The sequence below is a fragment of the Pinus tabuliformis genome, chromosome 4_1 (genome assembly GCF_031772625.1).
Source record: "Pinus tabuliformis cultivar Carrire ecotype Pingquan chromosome 4_1, CPIR1, whole genome shotgun sequence".
NCBI lineage: Eukaryota > Viridiplantae > Streptophyta > Pinopsida > Pinales > Pinaceae > Pinus > Pinus tabuliformis.
In genome coordinates this window covers 953,291,269-953,317,036 of record NC_142303.1, presented here as the reverse complement: position 1 = coordinate 953,317,036, position 25,768 = coordinate 953,291,269, and the positions used below count along the sequence as shown (strand labels likewise).

Here is a 25,768-nt window from a genome sequence, read left to right as displayed (position 1 = left end):
TGGTTGGGATCTAGAGTTTCAATTTGACAGTTGACCGTAGTTGACCACAAATTGGGAAAGCTAAATCTGATTAGTATTGTTTTTGGGATTATATTTTTTATATTGTTCGGTTGATATTATTAGTTATTTTTGTATAGGCTCATAGTACTCTCTGCTGAACATTTTATGACAATCTAATAGAAGAATTTCAAAGGGTTTCCCTATAGTGGGTTTTTTTCCCTGGTTGTTGACCAAATCTGGTGTCTCTTGTTGATGTGTTGATTGTCTCCTATTGTCATTGCATTATTGTTCTATCTTCAGTTACTATTGATTGATGAAAAGTGTAGAAAATCCACTAAATTCTGAACTGCTAATATGAGCAATCTGAAATAAAATTTCTTCTCACATAAACACAAAATTTCTCTACTCAATTTGCAGCAAAATTAGGAATAGAAATAAAAGCACAAACACACAATTGAACAACACAATTTTTACAGGGAACCCAACTAAGAAAACCCTTTGCTTGATTATTGAGAATTTATTGAAGAAAATTGAGCATTATATCTCTTACAATACAAATGTTTCAATTTGAAAGACAAACTTGTCTTTCCTAATTAATCTAAGTTTGACACCTATGTAAGAATTCTAATCTCTGCTTACTTACCCACGGAATTTGTCCTTCTCCAATTCCAACAAGCCTTTCCTAGGCTTGTTCACCTTCTCTCACAACCTCGACGCATAACCTTGTGCTTCCTATTGTTTGGTCTCACCAACTCGTGCTCACCAAAACAATGATCAAACTTGTGTCTTCGTTCCTCTTTTTAAAGGCAATTCAAATGGTTAAAATTAGTGAGTTTTCTAATTAAGGAATTGAACTGGAGCTTTTCTGTTTAAGAAAAGTCAATAGAACTAGTTAACTAGATCCTCCTAAAATTTAGGAGGCTAACTCCACTTAAGCTTTCAGTTCCCAATTTAATTCACACTAGAAAATCAAGAACTCGACTTTCAATTTCAACACATCAATTAACTACCTCATGCACACCCAATTTTTAGTGAAACTCCTAAATTTTAGGAACTCAATCATGCACAAAAAGGAACTCGACTTTGACTCCTTGAATTAAGGCACAAATCGAGGAATCACTTTTCTTGCTAATTTTCAACACTCCCTCTTAGCGAGGAAGGTGTTCCTTAAAGAACCTTGTCCAGTTGGACATGTCTTCAACTCTACCAAGTTATCCGCAATTGCAAGTGCTCCCTGGGAACTAGAAGGATTCCCTTCTTTCTTCTGTAGAACTTGCTTTGAAGACCTGTTCTTTCCCACCATACTCTGCGAGCTTTGTTCCTCATCATCATCCTGCTGGTCAACCCAACTGCCAACTAGCTTAACCTGAAACTAAGATACTGGTTGAGGCTCCATCTTGAGAGCTCTATCCTACTCTCACTCAACCATCACTTCTCTACTTTGTGCACTACCTACCCTGCTGCTCAAGGTTACACCTGTCTCTACTTGCAACTTGTAGAGATTCTTCACCCTCACACCTATCTGCTTCTTACATCTAGAAGCTAAGTGCTAGAGGTAAGCCTTACCTCTGCTGAAGATGATATCATATCCCTTGTCCTCAAGGGTGGCTACCAAAACAAGATTCTGCCTCAATCCTGGAACATAAAGAAAATCTCTGAGATGAAGGGAATTACTTGACTCCCTCTTAAAGAGGACAACACCAACTTCTCTAGCTACATACTGACCATCATCTCCTAGCTCAATCTGAACTTGCATGTCCTTCTCCTTCAAGTGGCTAAAACTCTTCCGATTCTCGAACATGTGGAAGGAAGCTCCTGAATCAATATACCACATACTGCTATCTGTTGAGCTTGCCATGCAAGCTATCAATGAGAAATCCTTCTCGAACTACGTTGAAAAGTCATCTACCTCCGTTGATGCAACAACATGATCCTTCTTGCCCCCTTCTTCTTACCAAGACACTTAGAAGCATAGTGTCCAAACTCATGGCAGTGAAAGCACTTGATCTTACTTAGATCCTTCTTCTTTCCCTTCTCATTGGACCCAGCCTCCCCTTGGTCCTTCTTGCCCTTAGCCTTGCTACCCTTGCCTGCCAGGGCACAGTTCTCCTCGTCCTCTGTCATAATTAATCTCCCTTCTATGGTTCCTCTTCAGATCTCTTCTTGTATGCAATCAATCCAAAACCTTTCCCAATTTGGAAAGTTCTCTCTCCCACTAACAACATCCTGGAACCCTTTCCACGACTTGTGAAGTCCAAGTAAGGCAAAACTCACAAGATCATGATCAGATACAACCATGCCCACCCCACCTAGTTCATCTCGTACCTGAGTGAACCTTGTCAAATATGGGACGATGGGCTCATCCTTGCTCATTTGGATACTCCTCAACTTCTCCTTAAGAGCAAGCTTCCTGGTATCACTGGTACTCTGATACAACTTCAGGATTGTATCGTACATCTCATACATTGTCTTCTTCTCATGGATGTGAGGCACTATATGATCTTTGACCCCTTCTAGAATGATCCTCTTTGCCTTGATATCATTCTTATTATGTTGGGCCAATTGTTGGGGGTCTTGAGGTGGTGCTATCGCCTGCTTGATGTACTCTCCCACCCCATTATCTTCCAACACTATTGTGATCCTCCCTTTCCAAGCTATGAAGTTCGATGCTCCCTCTAGACAATGATCTACTCTCAACCCTTGGTAAGCCATACCGCTTCCCTTGAGAGCTCTCTAAAAACTTGCCCACTAACAGTCTTGTAGTCCTTCACAAGAACTGTACTTAGGGCCTTTAAAACTGCCTCTCCTAGCAGACCAAACGTTCTACTCTGATCTGCACTTAGGCCTCCCTTTGACACCTATTAGCAGCCCTCCTCACTGCTCTTAAGATGCAAACAAATCTTTGTCCAACATGGACTCTATCCTCTAGCCACAAATCAACATGAAAACATCAACAACATACCTTTTCTCACTCCTAGACTGGGGCATACTGCTATAGGGCCCACGGCCTGGTTAGGGCTGCTTATTACTGCTCCAAAAGTCCCTGCTACAACTGCAACCTTCTTTCCTCTCCAAGTTCCCTGCCTTCGCTGGTTACTAGGCTCCTTCTAACATTGTTTTAGACCTTACGGCCTTCTCTAATCCTGAGGTATAGGGCTCGCCTTCTCTCAAAACAACCACAGATAATGCAGCCTGAATTTGAGGTCAATACCACACTTGTTCAACACAAAAAACAACCCAGAAATAGTCCTTTCCAATTCAGCCTTGCTGCTGATCTACTAAGCCCTCAAGACAATCACAAGAAGCACTAAAACAGGTCCTCCTCCCCTTAGCTTGAGCTGCTCCTGGTCTGCAGCCTAATTCAGATGCTTTCCTTATGAATTGTTGCACACGGATGTGCTATCTTTATTTTGATCCATGCTTAGATACCATGTCGAAAATCCACTAAATTCTGATCTGCTAATATGAGCAATCTGAAATAAATTTTCTTCTCACATAAACATGAAATTTATCTACTCAATTTGCAACGGAATTAGGAATAGAAATAAAAGCACAATCACACAATTAAACACAATTTTTACAAGGAACCCAACTGAGAAAAACTTCTGCTTGATTATTGAGAATTTATTGAAGAAAATTGAGCATTAGATCTCTTACAATACAATTGTTCCAATCTGAAAGACACAATTGTCTTTCTTGCTTAATCTAAGCTTGAAACCTATGCAATATTTCTGATCTCTGCTTCCTTACCCAAGGAATTCGTCGTTCTCCAATTCCAACAAGCCTTTCCTAGGCTTGTTCACCTTCTCTCACAAGCTCCACGCACAAGCTTGTGCTTCCTGTTGTTTGGTCTCACCAACTCGTGCTCACCAAAACAATGATCAAACTTGTGCCTTCGTTCCTCCTTTTAAAGGCAATTCAAATGGTTAAAATTAGTGGGTTTTCTAATTAAGGAATTGAACTGAAGCTTTTCTAGTTAACAAAAGTCAATAGAACTAGTTACTGGATCCTTCTAAAATTTAGGAGGCTAATTCCACTTCAGCTTTCAGTTCCCAATTTAACTCACACTAGAAAATCAAGAACTCGACTTTCAATTCCAACACATCAGTTAAGACCCTCATGCACGCCTAATTTTTAGTGAAACTCCTAAATTTTAGGAACTCAACCATGCACAAAAAGAAACTTGACTTTGACTCCTTGAATTAAGGCACAAATTGAGGAATCACTTTTCTCACTAATTTTCAACAAAAAACATTAATTGTTATTGAAAGATTGCTAATTGAATAATTGAACGGGGCTAAAGTAATTGAAACAACACAGAACAGTGTAAAAATTAACATTTGTAATATAAAAATAATGATAATCTTTATTCCTTATGTTATTTCTTTATATTCTTTGAAACAATGTTTTGTAGAGCAGTTTTTTTATAAAGTTGTTTTTTTAACAAATTTGTATGTTAATAAAAGATGAATTAATTTATGATGATGATGATTAACTAAGACCTATATGGTCTATTGTACATTAAGAAGGTAAGAGATTAATTGGAATTCTTTAACATTTTATTTCTATGCTAAAAAAGAAGTGAGAAAAGCATTACTTTTACTTGACTTAAAAAGTCAAGAAGATTGGTAGTGTGACAAATAATTTGAAAATTAGATCCAGTGTGAGCATAACAATCTAAGAGAAAGTGTTTTTTGATTTTCAACCCTCTTAGAATCACATTGATGACAAACTCTTTCACCCCATAATGTTTTGAGAATCGATCAATGCTGAGTTTCAATATGAAACTCTTGAGAATTAATTCAATAAAATAAATAAATAGGAATTGAAAAGTTAAATTTTAACATAATCTCACTGAAACTGGTAAATTTTTTAACAAAATTTTATTATTAAAAGATGCATTTTTAAAACTTCATTGTTGAGTGATACAAATTTAGACAAGTAACAAAACTTTCTTGGACAGGTGAGTATAAAAACTCAAAACGTGAATAAATATGGTCCTGCAGGGAAAGCTGAAATCAAATTCCAACACTGCTCCCAAGTGAGTATACCATTGATCATGGCTGGCCGCTGCTATCTCTACCTCGGGACATTCTGCCAGCTCTTCCAGCATGGACGAGGAAAAGCCAATGGTTCAATGGAAAATCGTCATGGGCTGTTGGGATGCACAGCACCTGTAGATGGATTAAGCTGTGCCACTGTATCAACCCTTACCTCCTTGTCAGTGGGAAGTGGCAAAGAAGTTAAAACACGTTGGAGGATATATTTACCACAGAACATGAAGGTTGGAAATGTAATTCATATTTGTGATCAAGGAAACAAAACAGAATGTTTAAACTTGGAATTTCTCCCTCAGACTTTTTATATTTCAACTTAAGACTCTTAGATGGAATGGCTTTTGTTGTATGACAGCGATATGAACTTTCTAAAGTCAATTCCATGGGCCTTAGAACGTTGATCACTTGGCTGAGTCTGCTACTATAGCTTCAAATAGCTATCTATCATCTGTTTTACGATCCCTGATGATGATGGATTTATGTATTAGGAGCTCGTAGTTCTGGCCTTATTTTAGTACTGTTAAAGGTTATAGCTCTGGAAAACGTATTACTGGAGTCAGATTTTAATCTTCTTGACTGTTACTAGAAGATCACAAGATGATGTATAGCCATTTCATGTTACACTTTTTCAATTTCTTTCTAGTTTCAAACAATTTACATATATATCCACACCAGAAAATTGGAAAAAAAAACAACAGAGCATCCAACCATAGTAGCTCTTAATATTAGGTGATATAAGGCATCCATTTCAGAGGTGGACCAACTATTTTCAGCAGCATGGGGAGAGTTGAAATCCCATCAAGTAGATAATATATTATATCTATAAGCTATGGAAAATGGAAATTTGATCAAAACCGCGAGACTCTCAGTGTAAAATTAGTGTTTCATTTATTCTCTCATTCCTAGATATTAGAAAGTATGATTTTACTCATCTATCAATAAAGAGTTTAAATTTGAGTAACGTTTGCATCTGTACTCCACTTATTAACATTGGAAGGAGAAATTGAATCAAGCAGAGAAGGATGACTGACCCTGCCACCAAGATGGAGTAGAAAGGCCAAAGTTACTGCCATTGGAATTCCAACCACATAGTATGCCCCAAGATTTGCATAGGCACCTAACTTTTTCCATCCACATCCTCTAGCAATACCTGCAAAGGTGTTGAAATTTTAGAAAACATGACCTCTGAGGTAGGTTTGTGTGGGTGAGACTGATTCAAGACTGTTCCAGATCTGATGAACTCTATGGGAAAGGTTTTCAACCTGATAGAACACCTTGGATGCCATCCAAAATGGTTGAGCATGCAAGTAGCGGCATCATGCTTGAAACATAGTCAACTACCTCTCCTTCGTTGCTATAAGCATAGCCCCAGACATCTCGAATAGAGAATAAAGTAGTTCCTATCACGAGGGCCTCCATGGCTGACATATAAAGCGCAACATGCACTGAGAACTGTGCAGCACGTGAGTGTCCAGCTCCTAGTTCATTGGAAACTCGTGTACTGCAATGTTAAAAGCTAGAATTGAAATTATGAACAAAATTTAAGGCTGGCAACTGAATATCCTTAGAAAATTTGCTCTTAGTGAGATTTTTGAATCAGTTGTACCAACCTCACAGCAGCACCCAGACCAAAGGGAATCATATATGCAAGTGAAGCAGTGTTGAGGCTGCAAATAAGAAAAAATGAGCTCAGAACAAAATAAAATGTTTATTAGCAGTGGAAAAGCAAATGTCATTATGAAGCTTTATGTATAATAAATTTGTCAGCTATGAGATACTTACCAGATGGAGAGAACTGACATCTCAAGCTGTGGTTTAGGCAACAAACCAGAGAGGAGAATAAGCATTTCAAAAGACCAGTACTCCAAGCTGTTGACAAACATAGAAGTATTAGCATAGAACAGAACATAATAGCATGATTAAGAATGTCATGTGTAGTTTCGTACTTAAATTGATTCCTACCGGAATTTTTTTTTTTAAGTTTGAACACCTTGAAGCTGGCAAAGAGTAGTAGAATAGGCAAAAATAGAAAACGAGATTGAAGCAAAACATAAATTTTTCAAATTCAGCTATTCTCTAGAGCCAAAGGGAAAGAACTTGTATACCAGACCATCACTGCAGACGGAATAGCAAGCTTGAGAAAGCTATTGATATCAGATAAAGCTTGCCTTGAGAAGGATGTCCGTGTCTTCTGACATGCAGGGGAAAATATAACATAAAGTGACAGAAGTGCTACATTCAGCCAATTGGAAATGCTGTTTGCCAATGCAGCCCCTTTATTACCTAATCCAACTTTGAACACCACTACCCAGCAGATGGGGACATGCAAAAAGAGAGTTATTGCAGAGCTTAACATCATTGGAAAGACGATCCCCTGTGATTGAAGAAATTTAACAAGGGGCTGAAGAACTGCGTAAGCAAACAAACTGGGAATCATCCATCTTGCAAATTTCCCTGCTTCAAAAGATATTAAAGGGTCTTGCCCAAGGGCTGCAAGAATGTGTCCCATATATGCCCATATCACTGCAAGTGGTATGCTCACACAAAAAAGAGCAAAAATTGCTCTCTGCATCTGAATCCCGAGTAAATGATATTGCTTTGCTCCATAGGCTTGTCCACAAAGTGTCTCTAATGCACATCCCATTCCCATCTGTTCAGAGAAGCATGAGTAATGAAAGGAAAGTTGATCAGTCTACTGTTCAGGACTTTCAAGGCCTAAAAGATCCATTTCTCACTTCTAACTAAACTGAAGTGCATTCACCTACATATCATTCTACAAACAAAATGAGCCTGATTAGCTCATATTTGAAGCAACTATAACATTAAACCTTCATCAAGGGCCACTTTAAACTGGCAAGTGAATTGAGATGGATTATGCACACTTTTATCCGATGAGCTAGGAAAAAGTCATCTTGCTTTCCATCACACCACATGCTCATTTGCAAAACTTATTACATAGAAGAAGCAATTTAATTTTAGTGGAATATCAATCTCTGCCAAGAACACCTAATTGAAATGAAAATTTAACCTGCTAATTAGGCAAATACAGCTCCCCAAATAGGTCTTTAGAGACTTTCAGAAATAATATGCAGAATCTGCAGCATTTGATCCATATTGGGTAGACTTCACATAAATTTCAAAAGAGAAATAGGATGGCCCAAATAAATACATCCTGTGTGGGTGCAAGGTCATTGATATCTTTGACAGTGCAAGGTCATCGGTATGTTGGTGGGTTTACAATCAGGGAAGAGCAAAAACAATAAATCTAGCCAATTGTTTGTTTTATAATCCTCCCTTGTTATGTGGTTTTAATCAAGATAAACCTCATAAATCAGTTTAGACTGTAAAACACAGAATGATAGCAAAGTTTTGTCATCATACCAACAGACTAAACCCGGTAACACCTGCAAAAGAAGTAGCAATAGAAGCACTAGAAAGTGCAAGCTCTCCCAATGCCCCACCAACATAACAGATATCACCTGCAGGCAATATTGCAACAGGTTCACTCCAATCATAGGCCCTGCTATCCAGTACAGTTTCTTGACTTCCTCCCATACAACACTTGGAGTGCACTTTACATCATCAGAAGGCTCTAAGTCATAAATTCCAGGCTTGTGTTCGTCTCCGAACGTGAAAAGCAGCTGAGTTTCCTCACCATTTCTTCCTATAAGCGGTTCTTTCAACAAATCTCTCTCATTGCCATGAACCAGAGGTGAGCCAGGTCTCTCCATGCCTCTTTCAATGAAATATGTTCTACCAACTTTGTAATCTAAACTTGAAATATAAGAAACTGGATTCAATGTCTCAGGGCCAAAAGTTTCTTGCGTGCAGGCAACAATGGAAAATTGTTTCCTTCCTGCTTATCTCATAGCAATAGTTGTGTTCCTGGTTGATTGATCCTACTAAGAGATCACAAAGAAAGATAGGTTTTGCAGATGCATTCCAACCCCATCAACACAGCTGGAGACAAGTACCTGCAACAAAAACTTGTCCACATGTACAGAAGTCTGGCGACTTCGAAGCAACGAAACCCAATAAAACTGGCACGTGCTGAGAGATTAGTGGTCCAAACAATACAAAAGCTGAAAATACCAACAAAACACGATCCACAGCCAGATTTGAAGAAGCGAAGTCTGTGCCGATCTAAAATCAAACAAGAGAGATTAAAAAGGGCAAAGTGTTTGTCGTCTATTGCTCCACCGGCTCGTGCATGCATGACACGGATTCAGAGAAAATCTGCGCTTGGGTGGAGTTATGATTGACAGTTTTTCTACGGTTGTTCTACGAACAGCATTATATTTTTGTGGATTATATAAAGAAGATTTCTGGACGCTGGACTAGAATTGATGCCAATGAGACGAGAGGGGTTCTGGGTTTAAGATCGACGGTTTCCAAGGTAATTTGGATTTTTTAAAGAACACACTCGTCGGGTTCATGTTACCATCGACAGATTAATCTGAAATCGTTCATAGCATGATAGCAAATGCAGAGCACGGGCAGCAAACATTCGATCTAATAATAGAATAAAAGTAATTTAATTTTAAATGAATTTATTGGATTTTTGTTTTTTTTCTCACTGCAATGGTTTGATTATTTAGTCGTATAAAGTATACATATTTTATCATTTATTATTTAAACGATTTTATTTTTTTATAATATTGGTTAACGAATTGTTAATGGGTGATTAGTTGGCTCTTACTGACAGTGAACTTTGCAATGTTGGGTTATGGAGTAGGTTCAGATTCCCTAGATTTAGTCTGTGAGTGATATCTTGAGGTGCTTGTGGTTTTATTTAGAGGTTATTTCCATCTCGTTACTGGTTATTGATTTTTTTGCTTATAAAAAGAAAATAAGTGAGTATTTAATGTCTATTTAATCAAATTATTATGTAGCGAATCTTTTATCCTATGAACAATAAATCTCATCTAGAATTGAATATTTAAAATAATACTAATATAAAAAATATATATATAATAATCCAGTTTTAAAAAAAAAAATGAATTAAAAAACTTCCAAAAAAATCCTCATCTTTCCTCTTTTCTAAACGGAGGAAAAGATACTATAAACTTAGACTCTACTACTATCAAGTTTTTTCCAAAAATGCTTTATTTAAAAAAGCATTAAAACTTAGTTATCACATAAAACTAATATACTCTTTCTTCATTATACAATATCAAAAGTGACCAAATTAATATTAAAAAAATTAGGAACAGAATTTCATTACTTCCCTCTCTCTCGATCATCAATGAGTTCATACTCTCATACTCTTAAGGATCCTGTTTGGAAGATGAGCATCTTTTTTTTCATAGTTCATCCACATTTTAGTTGTGTTTCTTAAATATATGTGTGAAAGAAAGTCACTGGAAAGAATGTAACAAAGATAGAATTTATTACAATAAGTCACTTAAATAGCTTACTGTCAATCCAGTTTTTTACTTGAAAGTATCTGATATGAATAATTTGTAAGGAACACATAGATATAAAAGAGTGCTAAATTTTATTAGTAATGAAAATTGTTATTATTATTATTTATGAATGAGTGTTTTTTCATCATTGTTTTTTTTTTCCCGTAGAAAAAGTCGTAATTTATATTCATGTTGAATTAAATTACATTTTGTAGATGCTTAGCGCATATGCAGATAGCTGTCCATGGTTGGACAAAAAACTATAAAAAATAAAAAATTTACAAAAACATCAAGCCTATACTTTTCTGCCCTTCTTCTTTTCCACCCTACGCCAACCCTGTGGGTCAGGAGAGGGGACAATGATGGCCTGCGGGTGCTCTTGTATGTTCACTGGAGGTTCTTTGTCGGATTCTGATCCTTCAGACCCATGTGCTCTTTTATTGCCACTGAATTCCAGCTGTGGAGTTTCCTGCTGCTGAATATGGTCCTCCATTTGTGGGTCTGTTGATTTTTCTTCCTGTGTGCCGTTCTGTTCCATATTTGCATCAGGTTCCTCTTGGTTCATTGTGTGTTCTTGCGTCTGCATATCCTCTTTTTCCCTCCAATCGGTGTGCTGCCATCCATTCGGTTTTTTTTGCTGTTTCTTGTTCACTTTGGGGTCCCTCTTACCCAGAGGGCAGGTATTTTGAAGATGTCCTGTTTGCATACATCTAAGGCACCTAAATGCTGTATTTTCATAATCAAGCGGTTGTATCCTCTGCGTATTATTATAGTTCAATGTGATATGATCCGGTAGCCCCAGGCTCAGATCCACTTCTACACATATTCTAGCATAGGTGAAGATTCCTTGGTTAATTCGTTCTCCATCTGTTTTAAGGTATTTCCCCAAGGAATTTCCAATGGCTAGTAAAACTGTGTGGTGCCAGAAATGTATCGGTAGATTATGCAATCTCACCCAAACAGGCACTGTTGTTACTTTCATAGTATTTGCGTCAAATTCAGGAAACCAGGGGATGGTGAAGAGGCCAGCCTTTCCCCAGAACCATGGTCCCTGATTGATAATGTTGTCACGTTCTTGTTCTGTTTTAAAGCGAACTATAAAGAAACCTTTGGAGCATAGATGGATTTCACAGTCAGGTGACCATGTTGTAAGGATCCAGTGATGCAGGGCGTCTGATTTTGGCCAGAAACCATTAAATCTACATATAACAGCATGAGTGGCTAGATCAATGTGTATTTGATTTACCTCCGATGCAGTTACTTGGATCGTTGGAGATTCGATTGTTTGTTCCACAATATAGGGACCTGGTAGCTCTGGTGCTGGTGCTGGTTTGTGTTGATAGTTTTCACCTTTACCATTTATCGCGTCCTTGAAGGAGCCTGTATTCTTTGATCTGGGCCTATTGACTGCATCACAAAAAGAACTAGGGAGCTGTGATCCGCTGGCTGCTGCTCCTCCTCGTAGTCTCATGTTGACTATTATGTTAGATCCTGTCTTAATGTTGTAGTGGCCTATTGTCCAGTGATCTTGTAACGTTCTGCCTTCAGAGAGCAGATGTTGGAATCCTTCCGGAAGGCCAATGTGACCGGCAATGATTTCCTTCAGTTTTGAGACCTTGTCTGTGGTTTGGACCCAAATTGGGGTTGATTTCCAAGAGGGGGGCTTTATAAATATTTGAAACCATAGATCTGATGAGATTACCTTCAGATCCGCTGTATCTGCGTTAACCAGGTCCGATTTTGTATGTTTGGTTTTTAGATCTGGCGAGTTCCCACATGTCCTCTGCTTGGATCTGGACAGAAGAAATAGATCCATTCCAGATCTGCCCTCTTTGGCCCGTTCTATTGTGGGAGAATGTAGATTTGCTGCATGCTGGCCTCTTTCTTTTTTTTCCGCTTCCGGGTCTCTGTGAACCTTGTCGGATTTAGCCCGATCTGTTGTGAAAAGGGCCGGATCTGCCCAAACTGTCCATTGCCCCTGTTGTTGCCCATTTGTCCTGCAGCTCCGCTGAAACAAAATTTGATAATTATCCTCAGCTTTCTGTCGTTGTTCGCATTCGGCAGAGTTAGGATGAATGATGTCCATTGGGGGGCTCCATTGGTTCTTATTCAGCTGGTTCGGTGGGCCGAGTGCGGCTGCCTTGTCCAGGCGATCCGTCTTGGGGTCTTGTGCACATTCCGCAGCGGGTACCTTCCAGGCTTTGCCTTGCTGTGACGAGATCTGCGCATAGACATGAAAGCTGTGTGGCTCTTTCGTTTCCTGTCGATTCTGGGGAGATCCAGCCCCTGCAAGAAAACCTGTATTGTAAACCCTAGCGCTGGGAGCCATGTTCGCCGATTGTCCTTACCTCCTTGTGATATTTTTTTTTCATCATTGTTATTTAAAAAATAAAGTTATTTAAAATATTAATTTTTAAAACATATGTAGATATAAAAGAGTGGTAAATTTTATTATATTTTATTGGTAATAAAAATTGTTATTATTGGTTATTGTTTATGAATGTATTTTTTCTTATTATTTTTTATATAAAAAATAGTGTTATTTAAAATGTTTTATTAGCTATGGGGTTCATATTTTATAAATTATAATATATATGAACTTGTATATTTTTCAACTTTAAACAAGAGAACTAAAATATTTATGATTTAAATTTTATATATTGAAACATGCATATCATTGAACATTCAACATTCACAATAAAATTTCAAAATTTCTAGTTCGATATCAAGTGTAAATTGGAGTTTACATATTAATAAGAATCATGATATATGTCCATTGTCATACTACATTCAAAATTTGCATCACTAGGCTCTTCAATTAGCAAGCTCTCCATGTAGGAATCACTTCAATTAACATGCTCTCTAGGTAGGAATCACTCTCATCTTGAGGCTCCTGCTCATCCATAGCAACTGGAGGTAGCTCAATAAGGTCATCTGGTTGTATCTCCTCGTCCACACACATAACATTATCTATGTATTGGTCCCATCTCTTGAAAGGACCCTCCTTGTACCCATGGTCTTTTCAAGATATGAGAGGAAGTGTGTTATGAATGTAGACTATGTTCTTTGTCTTCTTTGAGCCTAACCTATTTCTCTTTACTGAATGGATAAAGGCATAAGTACTCCAATTTCTCTCGCCAGAAGAAGAACTAGCTACCTAGAATATTAGGGGAAGCCCATTAAATTAATTAAACTTTTAAAAATAAAAACTAAAATGAACCTCAAAGAACCCTAAAGAACTCGATTTTGGGGTTCCAAGTAACCATCATCAGCGTTCTCTGTACCCAACAAGACAACATAACCTATTTTTTTTTAATGGGGAACCTGGTTCTTATAGATTCTTCTTAGAAGAACCCGTATCCGAATCCGGTACTTGGGGATGAGAACCTGTGACAGGTTCGAGAACCCCACCCATGGGTTTGCAAACCCATGCAACATAGTTTATTAGTGATTTGATGTGGGCATATAAGGCTTTAGCCAATTAAAAATAGCTTTAGGTTTTATTCAAAAATAAAAAGATGGTTTGGTCTTAATTAGACAAGAAAGAAAATCTTTGTTTTAATCATGGGTAAAGCTACCTTTAACATAATAATATATATCTTTAATAACATTTGAATTTCATTTCATATATAACATCAAATATTATCTTAAAATTTAACATTTTATTAAAAATTCAAATAATAACAAATTAATTATCTGTTATGAATTTTATTTTTTTATTAAGGGAGATTAATTATTAGATGTTTTAGCCCTTTTCCAAGCATATTTTCTAGTAATTTTGCCCTGACTTTAGTAGGGATTTGTTGAAATCTTAAGTTTGAGTTATATAATTTGCACAATACTACAAGATCACAACAATCTTGGCCAATGTACAAAAAAAAAAAGAAAAAAGTGGTTTACCAATAAGTTAAAATAAATACATCATATATTAGTACAAGGTCACATGTACAAGGTCACACATATCTTAGTAAGTGCACAATAAGAAAATTAAAAAAAAAAAACAATGAAACTAAGCAATTGCATAACCTTTGAACTTAATTTCATATATAACATCAAATATTATCTTAAAATTTTACATTTTATTAAAAATTAAAATAATAGCAAATTAATTATCTATTATAAATTTTATTTTTTATTAAGGGAATTTAATTATTAGATGTTTTATCTCTTTTCCAAGCATATTTTCCAATAAATTTTGCCCTAAATTTAATAGGGATTTATTGGAATCATAAGTTTGAACTATGTTATTTGCACAATTCTATATGATGAGCTATGTAATTTGCACAATTCTAAAGATCACAATTGGCATGCCCTCAATTTTTTTTCGTGAGTTAAGCTACGCGCGGCACCGGCTAAACACTTAAACATTTTCTTTTCTAAGTTATTTTCCAGACTACGTCTAACATTCACATAATTCACCATTTTACTTTATTAATGTTCGGACATTAATACACTTAAACCATGCAAAGAGATAAGATTACACAAGTATGCATATAAATATTTGTACTTGTTTTTATAAAAATTCTCGGGAGTCAACACTCAACCGAGTTTATGAATTTTTACAATGGATAGCTATTGCGCAGCTTGGTCGGTTGACCCGACTCGGCCGCTGCACTGTGCATGCTTGCCCAACCCAACACACACCACCCTATGTCAAAACTCGTCGGTGCCCATTCTGTTCACCAAACACTGTTCAGCAGTGTCGCGAGCGCACTGCCCACCCGGGTCGCCTACCTTGATCATGCACATTCGCCGTGGATGCACCGCCCACCCGAGTCGCCCTACTCGGCTCGCCGCTGCACTGTCCACCCGCTACATAGCTTTGTCGCGCCGACCACCTCACCTGCCTGCCTTAGCTCGTTCGCCCGCCTGCCAAGCTACCCGTGGTTCGTCCGCCCACTTGCCTTCCGCCTGCGGCTCGTTCACTTGCCTTCTTGCCTGTGACTCATCCACCTACCCGCCAACTTGTGGTGCAATTGCCCGACTCATTCATGCTACTGCACTATTCCGCCCGACCTGCGGGCGCATTCCCTGCACCTTGCTTGGGATGTCTGCCCCTTGACTAAGGACTCCCTCGCTTGGATGTATGGAGAATGACTTGCCTCCTTCCAACACCAATCTGCCATGCCTTTATATGCTAGCTTGCCCATGGGTGGGGGCTTGCTTGTAACCAAGCCGACCCCTCCATTTGACACTTAGCCATTTTCATGCGTCAGCCCAAGTGTAGGGCGCCCACCTATATGGTCGTCCGCCAATATAAACTCAACAACAATGCTCATCCATACTTAGTCGGTTTTTCAACTCAACTCATAGGAGTGCCCTTAGCTTGCTTAGTTGGCCCAGCTCGTCGATCAGGCACACCCTCCAACTCGTTGGTTTTGTGCGACTGACTCGTCTTGTTGACCGCGCACCCACGACGACTCGTGCCCAACTCATCGTTTTGTACGACCAACTCGTCTCGTTCACCGCGCGCCCACGACGGCTCGTGCCCAACTCGTCGGTTAAACACGCATGCTCGGCGCGCCCGACTCGCCAACGTGCGATGATGACCCGAGGGCCTTACATCCTTCCCTACCTAAAGTCATTGTCGTCCTCGGTAATCTGGCTATTCTCTGTAGCTTCCTATCGTACTTCGCAATATTCTTCTTCCACCTCCATAGTGAGTCCTCCGTCTCCCAGTTATCCTCCTTCGGTGCACCCTTCCATCTGTGAGGAATTCTCGTCGCATGTTACTCCCAAGACCCGTCATTCAAAGATCTAGGATCTTCTCCAAAACTAGGTTCAGTTTGTCAATAATCATGGCCGGTCCTCTCGGTGGCTTCATCATATCTGGATGGTCTGCATCAAGTCGACACTTCTTCAACTGACTGATATGAAAAACAAGATGTTTCGAATGCATGTGGTTTGGAAGCTCCAACTCATATTCAACTTCTGCCACTCGCTTCTTCACCCGAAATGGCCCCTCATACTTCCTTGTCAAAGATCTCGCAGTCCCCTTCGGTGGCTAAAACTGATCTCTGGTAATCTTGAGAAAAACCATATCTCCCACACTAAAGTGTGCATCTCGCCTATCCTTATCTGCCCATTTCTTCATCCTCCTTGCAGCCTCGTGCAAGCGCAACTGTGCCAACTCCAAGGTCTCCTCCCATGTTGTCATGAATCTCTTCGCATGAGGACTCCTCATGAAACCTTTCGTCAATACGGTAAGAGGAGCCACTAGTAAATGTCCATTCACCAGCTCAAATGGACTATACCCTATTGCGGAACCCTTCTACATGTTGTAGCTGAACTGAGCTACATTCAAGAGTTTAGGCCAATTCTTCTGATCAACCATCACATAATGTCTCAAGTAGTCCTCCAGTGATGCATTGATTCGTTTAGTTTGCCCATCTGTCTGCGGATGGTAACTCGAACTCATCAACAATTCTGTCCCAACTAGCTCGAACAATGTGGTCCAAAATCTACTTGTAAATCGCGGATCTCTGTCTAACACAATGCTCAATGGCATTCCCCAATACTTCACTATGTTCTTGAAGAACAATTCTGTAGTCTTCTCGGCTCCACAAGGTATCTTCGTTGGAATGAAGATGACATACTTGGAAAAACGATCAACCACGACCATAATCTCATTATACCCTTGCACCTGCAGTAACTGAGTAATGAAGTCCATTGAGACACTCATCCAAGGTCTCTCTGGAATCGGTAAAGGCTGTAACAATCCTCCCTGCCTCTGGGTGTCCGATTTGTCCTACTGACAAATAATACATGTGTGCACATACTCCTCTACATCCTCCCTCATCTTCTCCCAAAAGAATCCTCTCTCCAATAATGCCAAAGAACGACGTTGCCCTAGGTGGCCAGCCCATGGAGAATCGTGGCACTCCTTCAAAAGGTGTCTCCTAAGTCCAGATGTCTTCAGAACATAGAGTCGGTTCCCAAAGAATAAGAGTCCATCTCGGAGAAAAAACTTCCGTGTCTTCCCCTCCTTTATCTGCTTCACAATACTCTATGCCTGAGTATCGATCTCAATACTCTCCTTAAGCTTATTTTGCATCTCCTCAGTCATCTGTACTCGACTCCTACTTCGTGCTGCGCAGTCTTCTTCCTCCTCTGATGCTGCTAATTGTCTCTTCCTGCTAAGGGCATCTACTACTGCATTGAGTCTACCCGGCCTATACTCAATAGTCATGTCGAACTCTGCCAAGAAGTCTTGCCAACGAGCTTGCTTCACTAACAGCTTTGGTTGTGATGCAAAATAACTCGCTGCAACGTTGTCACTCTTGACAACAAAAGGCTTCCCAATCAAGTAATGCCTCCATACCGACAAATAGTGGATGATTGCAGTCATCTCCTTCTCATGAACCGGATACCTTCGTTCGCTATCCTGCAATTTCTGACTCTCATATGCCACCGGATGCCCATCCAACATAAGAACCCCTCCTATCGCAAAATCCGAAGCATCTGTGTGTACCTCAAACGGTCTCTTGAAGTCAACCAACTTCAATATCGGTGTTGAAATCATCCTCTTCTTCAAGTCTTCAAATGCCATACGACATTTCTCCGTCCAACTCCATTGCTTATCCTTCTTCAAAAGGTCTGTCAGTGACGAAGTCACTTTGGAGTACCCCTCTACAAACTTTCGCTGGTAGTTGGTCATTCCCAAAAACACCCTCATATCATGGACATTCTTCGGTTCCGCCTAATCCTCTATCGCCTTCACTTGTTCGCCTCCATCCGTATGTGCCCTTAGCCCACAATGTGCCCAAGGAACGGAATCTCGGTCTCGGCAAACATACACTTCGACTTCTTCAAGTACAACTAACTCTTCTTTAGTGCCTCAAACACCAAAGCCAAGTGTTTCTTATGATCCTCCATGTTATCATTGTACACCACGATGTCGTCCAAGTATACTACTACGAACGAATCCAAGTATGGACGTAGTACATCATTCATCAAAGTGCAAAATGTGGTAGGAGCATTGCACAACCCAAATGGCATAACAAGGAATTCAAAACTTCCATACCTTGTCACAATCGCAGTCTTCCTCTCATCTCCTTTTGCTATCCGCACCTCATAGTACCCATGCCTCAAATCCAGCTTGGAAAACACTCGAGCTTTCGCAAGCTTATCAAAGCAATCTGCAGTTGATGGAAAATGATGCCTGTTTTTTATTGTTTGTTTTTTGAGAGCACGATAATCACAACACATCCGTAGCTCATTTGTGTCTTTCTTCCGCTAGAATAATACTGGAGCTCCATATGGGGACCTTAAAGGTCTTATGAAACCTGCATCAGTCAACTCCTTCAACTATCGTTTCAATTCCTCCAACTCCGGTCCTGACAACTGATAAGGAGCTTTTGCCAGAGGTTGCTTCCCTGGCTCTAGCTCAATGCTATGGTCCACCGCACGCCTTAGTGGAAGCTTCTTTGGTAGCTCATCGGGTATCAAATATGAATATTTGACCAGCACCTCGAAAATTTCAACTGGAACAGGCGTCCCCACTCCATCATCACTATCAACTTCTCTGATGACTGTCGCATATGTCTCTACATCTGACTCCCGCATAGCTTTCTCCAAACTTAGTGCAGAAACATGCTGCACCTTGACTTCCTTCCTTTGCTTATGAGTAGGCAAAGTCCAAGTTCGTGAGCCTCCAATCAACATAATCTCATCGCAAAAGGGAACAATAACCACCCTATTGCCCTTCAAGAAATCTTGCCCCAATATCATGTCAAAGTCGTTCATCTCCATCACCGTGAAGTCCAACTGACCCTACCAGTCTTCAATTCGAACTGGCACTTCGTGTGCCAATCCAGCCACTTTAGCCCTTGAGTTCACTGCCTTGACCTCCACATCTGACAGTATAATATGCAGCGCAACTTCTTTTGCTAACCGTGTAGTCATGAAGTTATGTGTGACACTTGTGTCCACCAACGCTTGGATGGTCTTGCCATGAACCACCAAGTCTAGGAACCCCAAACTGTGAATCCAAGATTTCCTCTCCAAAACTTCAGACTGCATACATACCTAGTCTCTGCAAATTCCTTTGATACCATCTGTCACGCCCTCAACTCTTTTTTCGCGAGTTAAGCTACGTGCGGCACCGGCTAAACACTTAAACATTTTCTTTTCTAAGTTATTTTTTGGACTACGCCTAACATTCACATAATTCACCATTTTACTTTATTAATGTGCGAAATAACATTAATATACTTAAACCATGCAAGAGACAAGATTACACAAGTATGCATATAAATATTTATATTTGTTGTTTTTATAAAAATTCTCGAGAGTCAACACTCAACCAAGTTTATGAATTTTTACAATGGACAGTTGTCGTATAGCTCAGCTAGTCGACCTGACTCGGCCGCTGCACCATGCACGCTTGCCCGACCCAACACACACCATCGTATGTCAAAACTCGTCGTTGCCCGTTCTGTTCACCGAACACCGTTCAACAATGTCGTGGGCGCACTGCCCACCCGAGTTGCCTACTTGGCTCGTGCACGTTCGCCGCGGGCGCACCACCCACCTGAACCGCCCTACTCGACTCGCCGTTGCACTGTGCACCCGCTACATAGCTTTGTTGTGCCGACCACCCCGCCTGCCTGCCAAGCTATCTGCGGTTCGTCCACCTGCTTGCCTTCCACCCGCCCGCTTGCGTGCGACTCGTCCGCCTACCCGCCGACTTGCGGTGCGGTTGCCTAACTCGTTCACACTATTGCACTGTTCCGCCCGACCTGCGGGTGCATTCCTTGCACCTCGCTTGGGATGTTCGCCCCTTGACTAAGGATGCCCTTGCTTGGATGTATGGAAATGACTTGCCTCCTTCCAACACCAATTTACCATGCCTTTATATGCTAGCTCGCCCATGGGTGGGGGCTTGCTTGTAACCAAGCCGACCCCTCCATTTGATACTTAGCCATTTTTTCATGTGTCGGCCCAAGTGTAGGGTGCCCACCCATATGGTCGCCCGCCCATATAAACTCACCAACATCGCCCATCCATACTTAGTCAATTTTTCACCTCAACTCATAGGAGTGCCCTTGGCTCGCTTGGTTGGCCTGCTCGTCGGTCGGGTGCACCCCCCAACTCATCAGTTTTGTGCGACCGACTCGTCTCGTTCACCGCGCGCCCATGACGACTTGTGCCCAACTCGTCGATTAAACGCGCCCACCCGAAACACCCAACTCGCCAACGTGCGATAATGACTCGAGGGCCTTACAACAACAATTTTGGTGAATTTGCACAATTCTACATGATCACAATAATTTTGATAAATTTGAACAATTCTACATGACCACAACGATCCTAATAACCTAATAAATTTACACTCAAAATATATATATATATATATATTACCAATAAACCTAATAAACACATCTACAAGGTCACATATATCTTGATAAGCGCCCAATCAATAAATATCAAAAATTCTACATGACCACAACGATCCTAATAACCTAATAAATTTACACTCAAAATATATATATATATATAATAAACACATCTACAAGGTCACATATATCTTGATAAGCACACAATCAATAAATAGCAAAAACAATAAAACTACGCAATTGTTTGTTTTACCCCTGCCCCTTTTGTTCTATTAAAAAAAAACTCATAAATGATACTGTAAAACACCACATGATAGCAAACAACGGAAGGAAGTTTTGTAAGCATACCAACAGACTAAACCCGGTAACGCCTGCAAAAGAAGTAGCAATAGCAGCACTGGACAGCGGAAGCTCTCCCAAATGCCCCACCAACATAACAGATATCACCTGCAAGAAATACTGCAACAGATTAACTCCAATCATAGGTCCTGCTATCCAGTACAGCTTTTTGACTTCCTCCCATACAGCCCTTACACTGCACTTCACATCACCCAAAGGCTCCAGTTCACAAGTCCCAGACCTCTGTTCGTCCCCAAACATGGAAAGCAGCTGAGTTTCCTCACCATTTTGACTTAAAAGCGGTTCCTTCAACAAATCTCTCTCATTGCCATGAACTGGAGTTGAACCAGGTCTCTCCATGCCTCTTTCAATGAAATATGTATTATCAACCTAGGAATCTAAACTTAGGCCGTATAAGAAACTAGGATCAATTGTCAGTATCAAAATTTACTGTATGAGGCTGCAGGAAACAATGGAAAATTATTTCCTACTTAGCTCAACTTTAGCTTTGTTCCTGATGATTATCCCTGGTTGTTTGATCCTTAACCCTTGTTGTTTGATCCTCCTAACTGTTCATCAGATTATGTTGCAGAGCCTGATATATAAAGAGAGCTTCGAATATGAATTTAACCTTGTAAACACACCTGGAGACAAGAACTTTTATAAAAAGTTATCCTCGAGTACCGAGGCCTGGCCTCTGTAAAGCAACGATGATGTTTGATAAAACTGGCAGGCTCTCAGAGATTAATGGCCGAAACACGATCCGTAGGCGGATTTGAAGAACTAAAGTACCAGTAAAAAAAAACAGGGGGGTCATGTGTGCCGAACAAGACACAAAACTGTGATGGGATTCGCCGTGCCCATAAGACTAAAAATAGATCTAGGAGAAACGACAGAGATTAAAAACGGAAAACTATTGTTATTGAATTTCTATTGGATTGCTCCACCGGCAGTGCACAAGATCCAGAATATGCGAATTGTAAAAAATTATAATGACCAATTAATTTCTAAAGGCTTCTCTCAGAAAGTGTTCTGCACTTTCTCCGTAACAGGAATATACTTGTTTAATTTATATAATTGACTATAATAAAGTTTACTCGAGCTTCGCCAGCGCGGAGATTTAGGTTTCAGATTGGATTTTCCCGAGTAATTTGAGTTCTTTTAAAGAATAGATTAGTTAGATGATTTGGAGCGCATGTTCCCACCAACTAAGTGGGACACCAACAATGGGAAATAATTTCTGAATATGTGAAATAAAATGAAAAATAATTTAATTTACAGTTTAGTTGGATGAATGTTAAGTAATAATAATAATTATTATTTAGGTTAAATAAGATTTATAAAATGTAATCAGGTAATGCATTAAATTTTAGAAGGTACTATTAATCAGAATTTTTTAACAATTTTTTTTTATGTTTAAAAATAAGTAAGAAAAGAAATGCCAGATCATTATTGTTTTGTTGGTTTATAAAGTCAGGAAAATTGGTAGTGTGATATTTTTTTTGAAAAATAGATCAAATATGAATATAAGATGGAAAACAAATTAGTGATAAATTTTTTCATTTTATAATATTTTGAAAATTGACCTATGTCTAATTTCATAATAATCTAATTTTTTATTATATTATAAAACTAATTATATATATAAAATCCTTAAAATTATTTAAAATTTAAAATATATAAATAAATGAAATAAAAATGTATAAATAAATTAAATGTAAACATAAAATATGGTTGTGATGTTGCCTTGGAATATTATTTAATATCTAAATTTTTGTAATTCAGATAAGACATTGGTAGATTGTTTTATAGATCTTTATTCATGAGGTTGATGTAGACATGAGTGAGGGGCAGTCAGAGAGTCATGTTTGTGTTATTTTTTTTTTTTTTTTTTTTTTTTTTATTTATAGATTATTATAATAGGAAAATTGAAAAGAAATATGATTTAAAATATTATAAATATAATATCTATATAAAATTATTATTATTATTATTTGTAAATATAAAATTATTATTATTATTATTTGTAAATATGTTTTCGAATTTTTTTAAATTATATATATATATATATATATATATTATAAGATTTAAATTACATGGTATAGAATTGGGATTTAGAATTAGTTAATGTGGTTTATCCTCAAGACAAATGGTGAAAAAAATCAGACTTAACAAAAGTTTAAATAGCAGAGAAGCATTCGTGTCTTGAATTAGCTATTAGGAACTAGTTGTTAGGAAAAGGTTGTTAAGAATTAGTTAAAGAAAAAAAAATATTTAAAAAGGTTGTTAAGAATTAATTAGAGAAAAAATAATATTTAAAAATGTTGTTATGAATTGGTTAAGGAAAATAATATTAAATTATATATTAATTATTTAAATATAATCTCAATTTCTTATGTATCAAATTAGTGTTTATAATAATATAATATATTCTAAAACTAAAATAAAGGGATAGAAAATTATATACTACTAATTTATTTTAATATCAGTGTTAAAGTTAAAAAGAGAAGGGGATATTATTAGATGTAAGTAAAAAAGAGAAGGGTTTATTACTAGATATTAAAGTGACAAATAGATCAAACAGAACAAAAGGAAAGTGAGAAGAATTTTATTAAAAAGTTATATTAAAAAGAGGAAGTTATAGTATAATAATTCAAAACAAAAACAAAAAAAGATTTATAATAATAATAATTAAAAGAAAAAAAGGAACTATCAAAAGGAGAGGGTAGGAATCCAACTCCTGCTTAATTTCCAACCATCATCTCGATTGAGGTTGATAGAATGCTTCTCAATCCCAATGACTTCTCTTAGCTTCCTATGATGGAAATGATCAACCCTAGCGATGACTTGAGAATTCTCAATGCAAACATGGTGCTTTGAATTTGCAGCATGTTCAGCTAAGGCAGAGGAACGAGAGTGATTGTGCCTAATGTCTGCCGCATGCTCTTGGATTCTTTGGTTTATGGAGCGATCTGTCTCACCTATGTAAGGAATCCCACATGAACACGGAATAGAGTAAACCCCCTTCATTTCTTTAGGGTTAATTGGGTCTTTGACAGATCTAAGATAATTTCTAATGGTATTAAGGGGTTTAAAAGAAGCAGAAATTTTATTCCTTTTATGAATATGAGCAATCTTAATAGAGATCCCTTGGATGAAGGGAAACGACACATTGGAAATATGATCATCACGAGATGGCTTAACACGAGCTTCTTTACAGGCTCTTCGGAACGAAACGGTCATCATTTTCCAACCCACGAGGTAGGGGTTCTTAACACTCTTGACACTCGCGCTCTTAGGGTTTTTGATGAGAATCACTTAGAAGAAGAAAAATCTCATCTTCTAAAAGTTTTTGAAAATAATGGCTACAACAGACATCAAGGCCTCAGAGCATTCCAAAGAGCCTGTAAAGAAGCTCGTGTTAAGCCATCTTGTGATGATCATATTTCCAATATGTCACTTCCCTTCATCCAAGGGACCTATGATAAGATTGCTCATATTCTTAAAAGGAATAAAATTTCTGGTTCTTTTAAACCCCTTAATAGTATTAGAAATTCTCTTAGATCTATCAAAGACCTAATTAACCCTAAAGAAATGAAGGGGGTTTACTCTATTCCATGCTCATGTGGGATTCCTTAGATAGGTGAGACGGGTTGCTCCATAAACCAAAGAATCTAAGAGCATGCTGCAAGCATTAGGCATAATCGCTCTCATTCCTCTACCTTAGCTAAACATGTTGCAAATTCGAAGCACCATGTTTGCATTGAGAATTCACAGGTCATCGCTAAGGTTGATCATTTCCATCATAGGAAGTTAAGAGAAGCCATTGAGATTCATAAGCATTCTATCAACCTCAATCGAGATGATGGTTGGAAATTAAGTAAGAGCTGGATTTGTGCCCTCTCCTCTTGATAGTTCCTTTTTTCTTTTAATTATTATTATTATTATTACTAAAAAAAATTGAATTATTATACTATAACTTCCTTGTTTTAATATAGCTTTTTAATAAAATTCTTCTCACTTTCCTTTTGTTCTCTTTGATCTATTTGTCACTTTAATATCTAGTAATAAGTCCTTCTCTTTTTTACTTACATCTAATAATATCCCCTTCTCTTTTCATCGATATTAAAATAAATTAGTAATGTATAATTTTCTATCCCTTTATTTTAGTTTTAGAATATATTATATTATTATAAACACTAATTTGATATATAAGAAAATTGAGATTATATTTAAATAATTAATATATAGCTTAATATTATTTTTCCTTGACTAATTCTTAACAATCTTTTTAAATATTATTGGTTTCTTAACTAATTCTTAACAACCTTTTCCTAACAGCTAGTTTATAACGGCTAATTCAAGACATGGATGCCTAACAACTAGTTTATAAGGACTAGTTCCTAACGGCTAATTCAAGACATAGATGCTTCTTTGCTATTTAAACTTTTGTTAACTCTAACTTTTCACCATTTGTACTGACGATGAACCACATTATTTGGTTCTGTGGTTAATCAATAAGACAAACATATTATCGATATAGATGACAAAAGTCTAAGATCTAAGATTTAAATCATTTATATTTTAATTTTGTTATATTTTAAACATTTTAAGTAAATATTCTATCTAT

At 38.1% G+C, this 25,768-nt stretch overlaps 1 protein-coding gene and 1 long non-coding RNA gene across 2 annotated transcripts in view; one reads left to right on the top strand and one right to left on the bottom strand.

Annotated features, from left to right (window-relative positions):
- Positions 1 to 5,721, top strand: part of LOC149179313 (uncharacterized) — a 45,634-nt gene extending 39,913 nt beyond the window's left edge. Inside the window, exon 3 of the long non-coding RNA XR_016258258.1 lies at positions 4,964 to 5,721. This is a non-coding gene — a long non-coding RNA (uncharacterized LOC149179313). The remainder of the gene's footprint in view (positions 1 to 4,963) is intronic.
- Positions 1 to 22,147, bottom strand: part of LOC149179312 (protein DETOXIFICATION 16-like) — a 60,582-nt gene extending 38,435 nt beyond the window's left edge. The window contains exons 1-6 of the mRNA XM_089420588.1: positions 21,148 to 22,147; positions 7,163 to 7,707; positions 6,840 to 6,926; positions 6,668 to 6,724; positions 6,320 to 6,558; positions 6,089 to 6,207 (exon numbers count right to left, since the gene is read on the bottom strand). Coding sequence (XP_089276714.1) covers positions 6,089 to 6,207; positions 6,320 to 6,558; positions 6,668 to 6,724; positions 6,840 to 6,926; positions 7,163 to 7,707; positions 21,148 to 21,498 — 1,398 coding nt within the window. The 5' untranslated portion in view covers positions 21,499 to 22,147. The remainder of the gene's footprint in view (positions 1 to 6,088; positions 6,208 to 6,319; positions 6,559 to 6,667; positions 6,725 to 6,839; positions 6,927 to 7,162; positions 7,708 to 21,147) is intronic.
- Between the last annotated feature and the right edge of the window lie 3,621 nt (positions 22,148 to 25,768).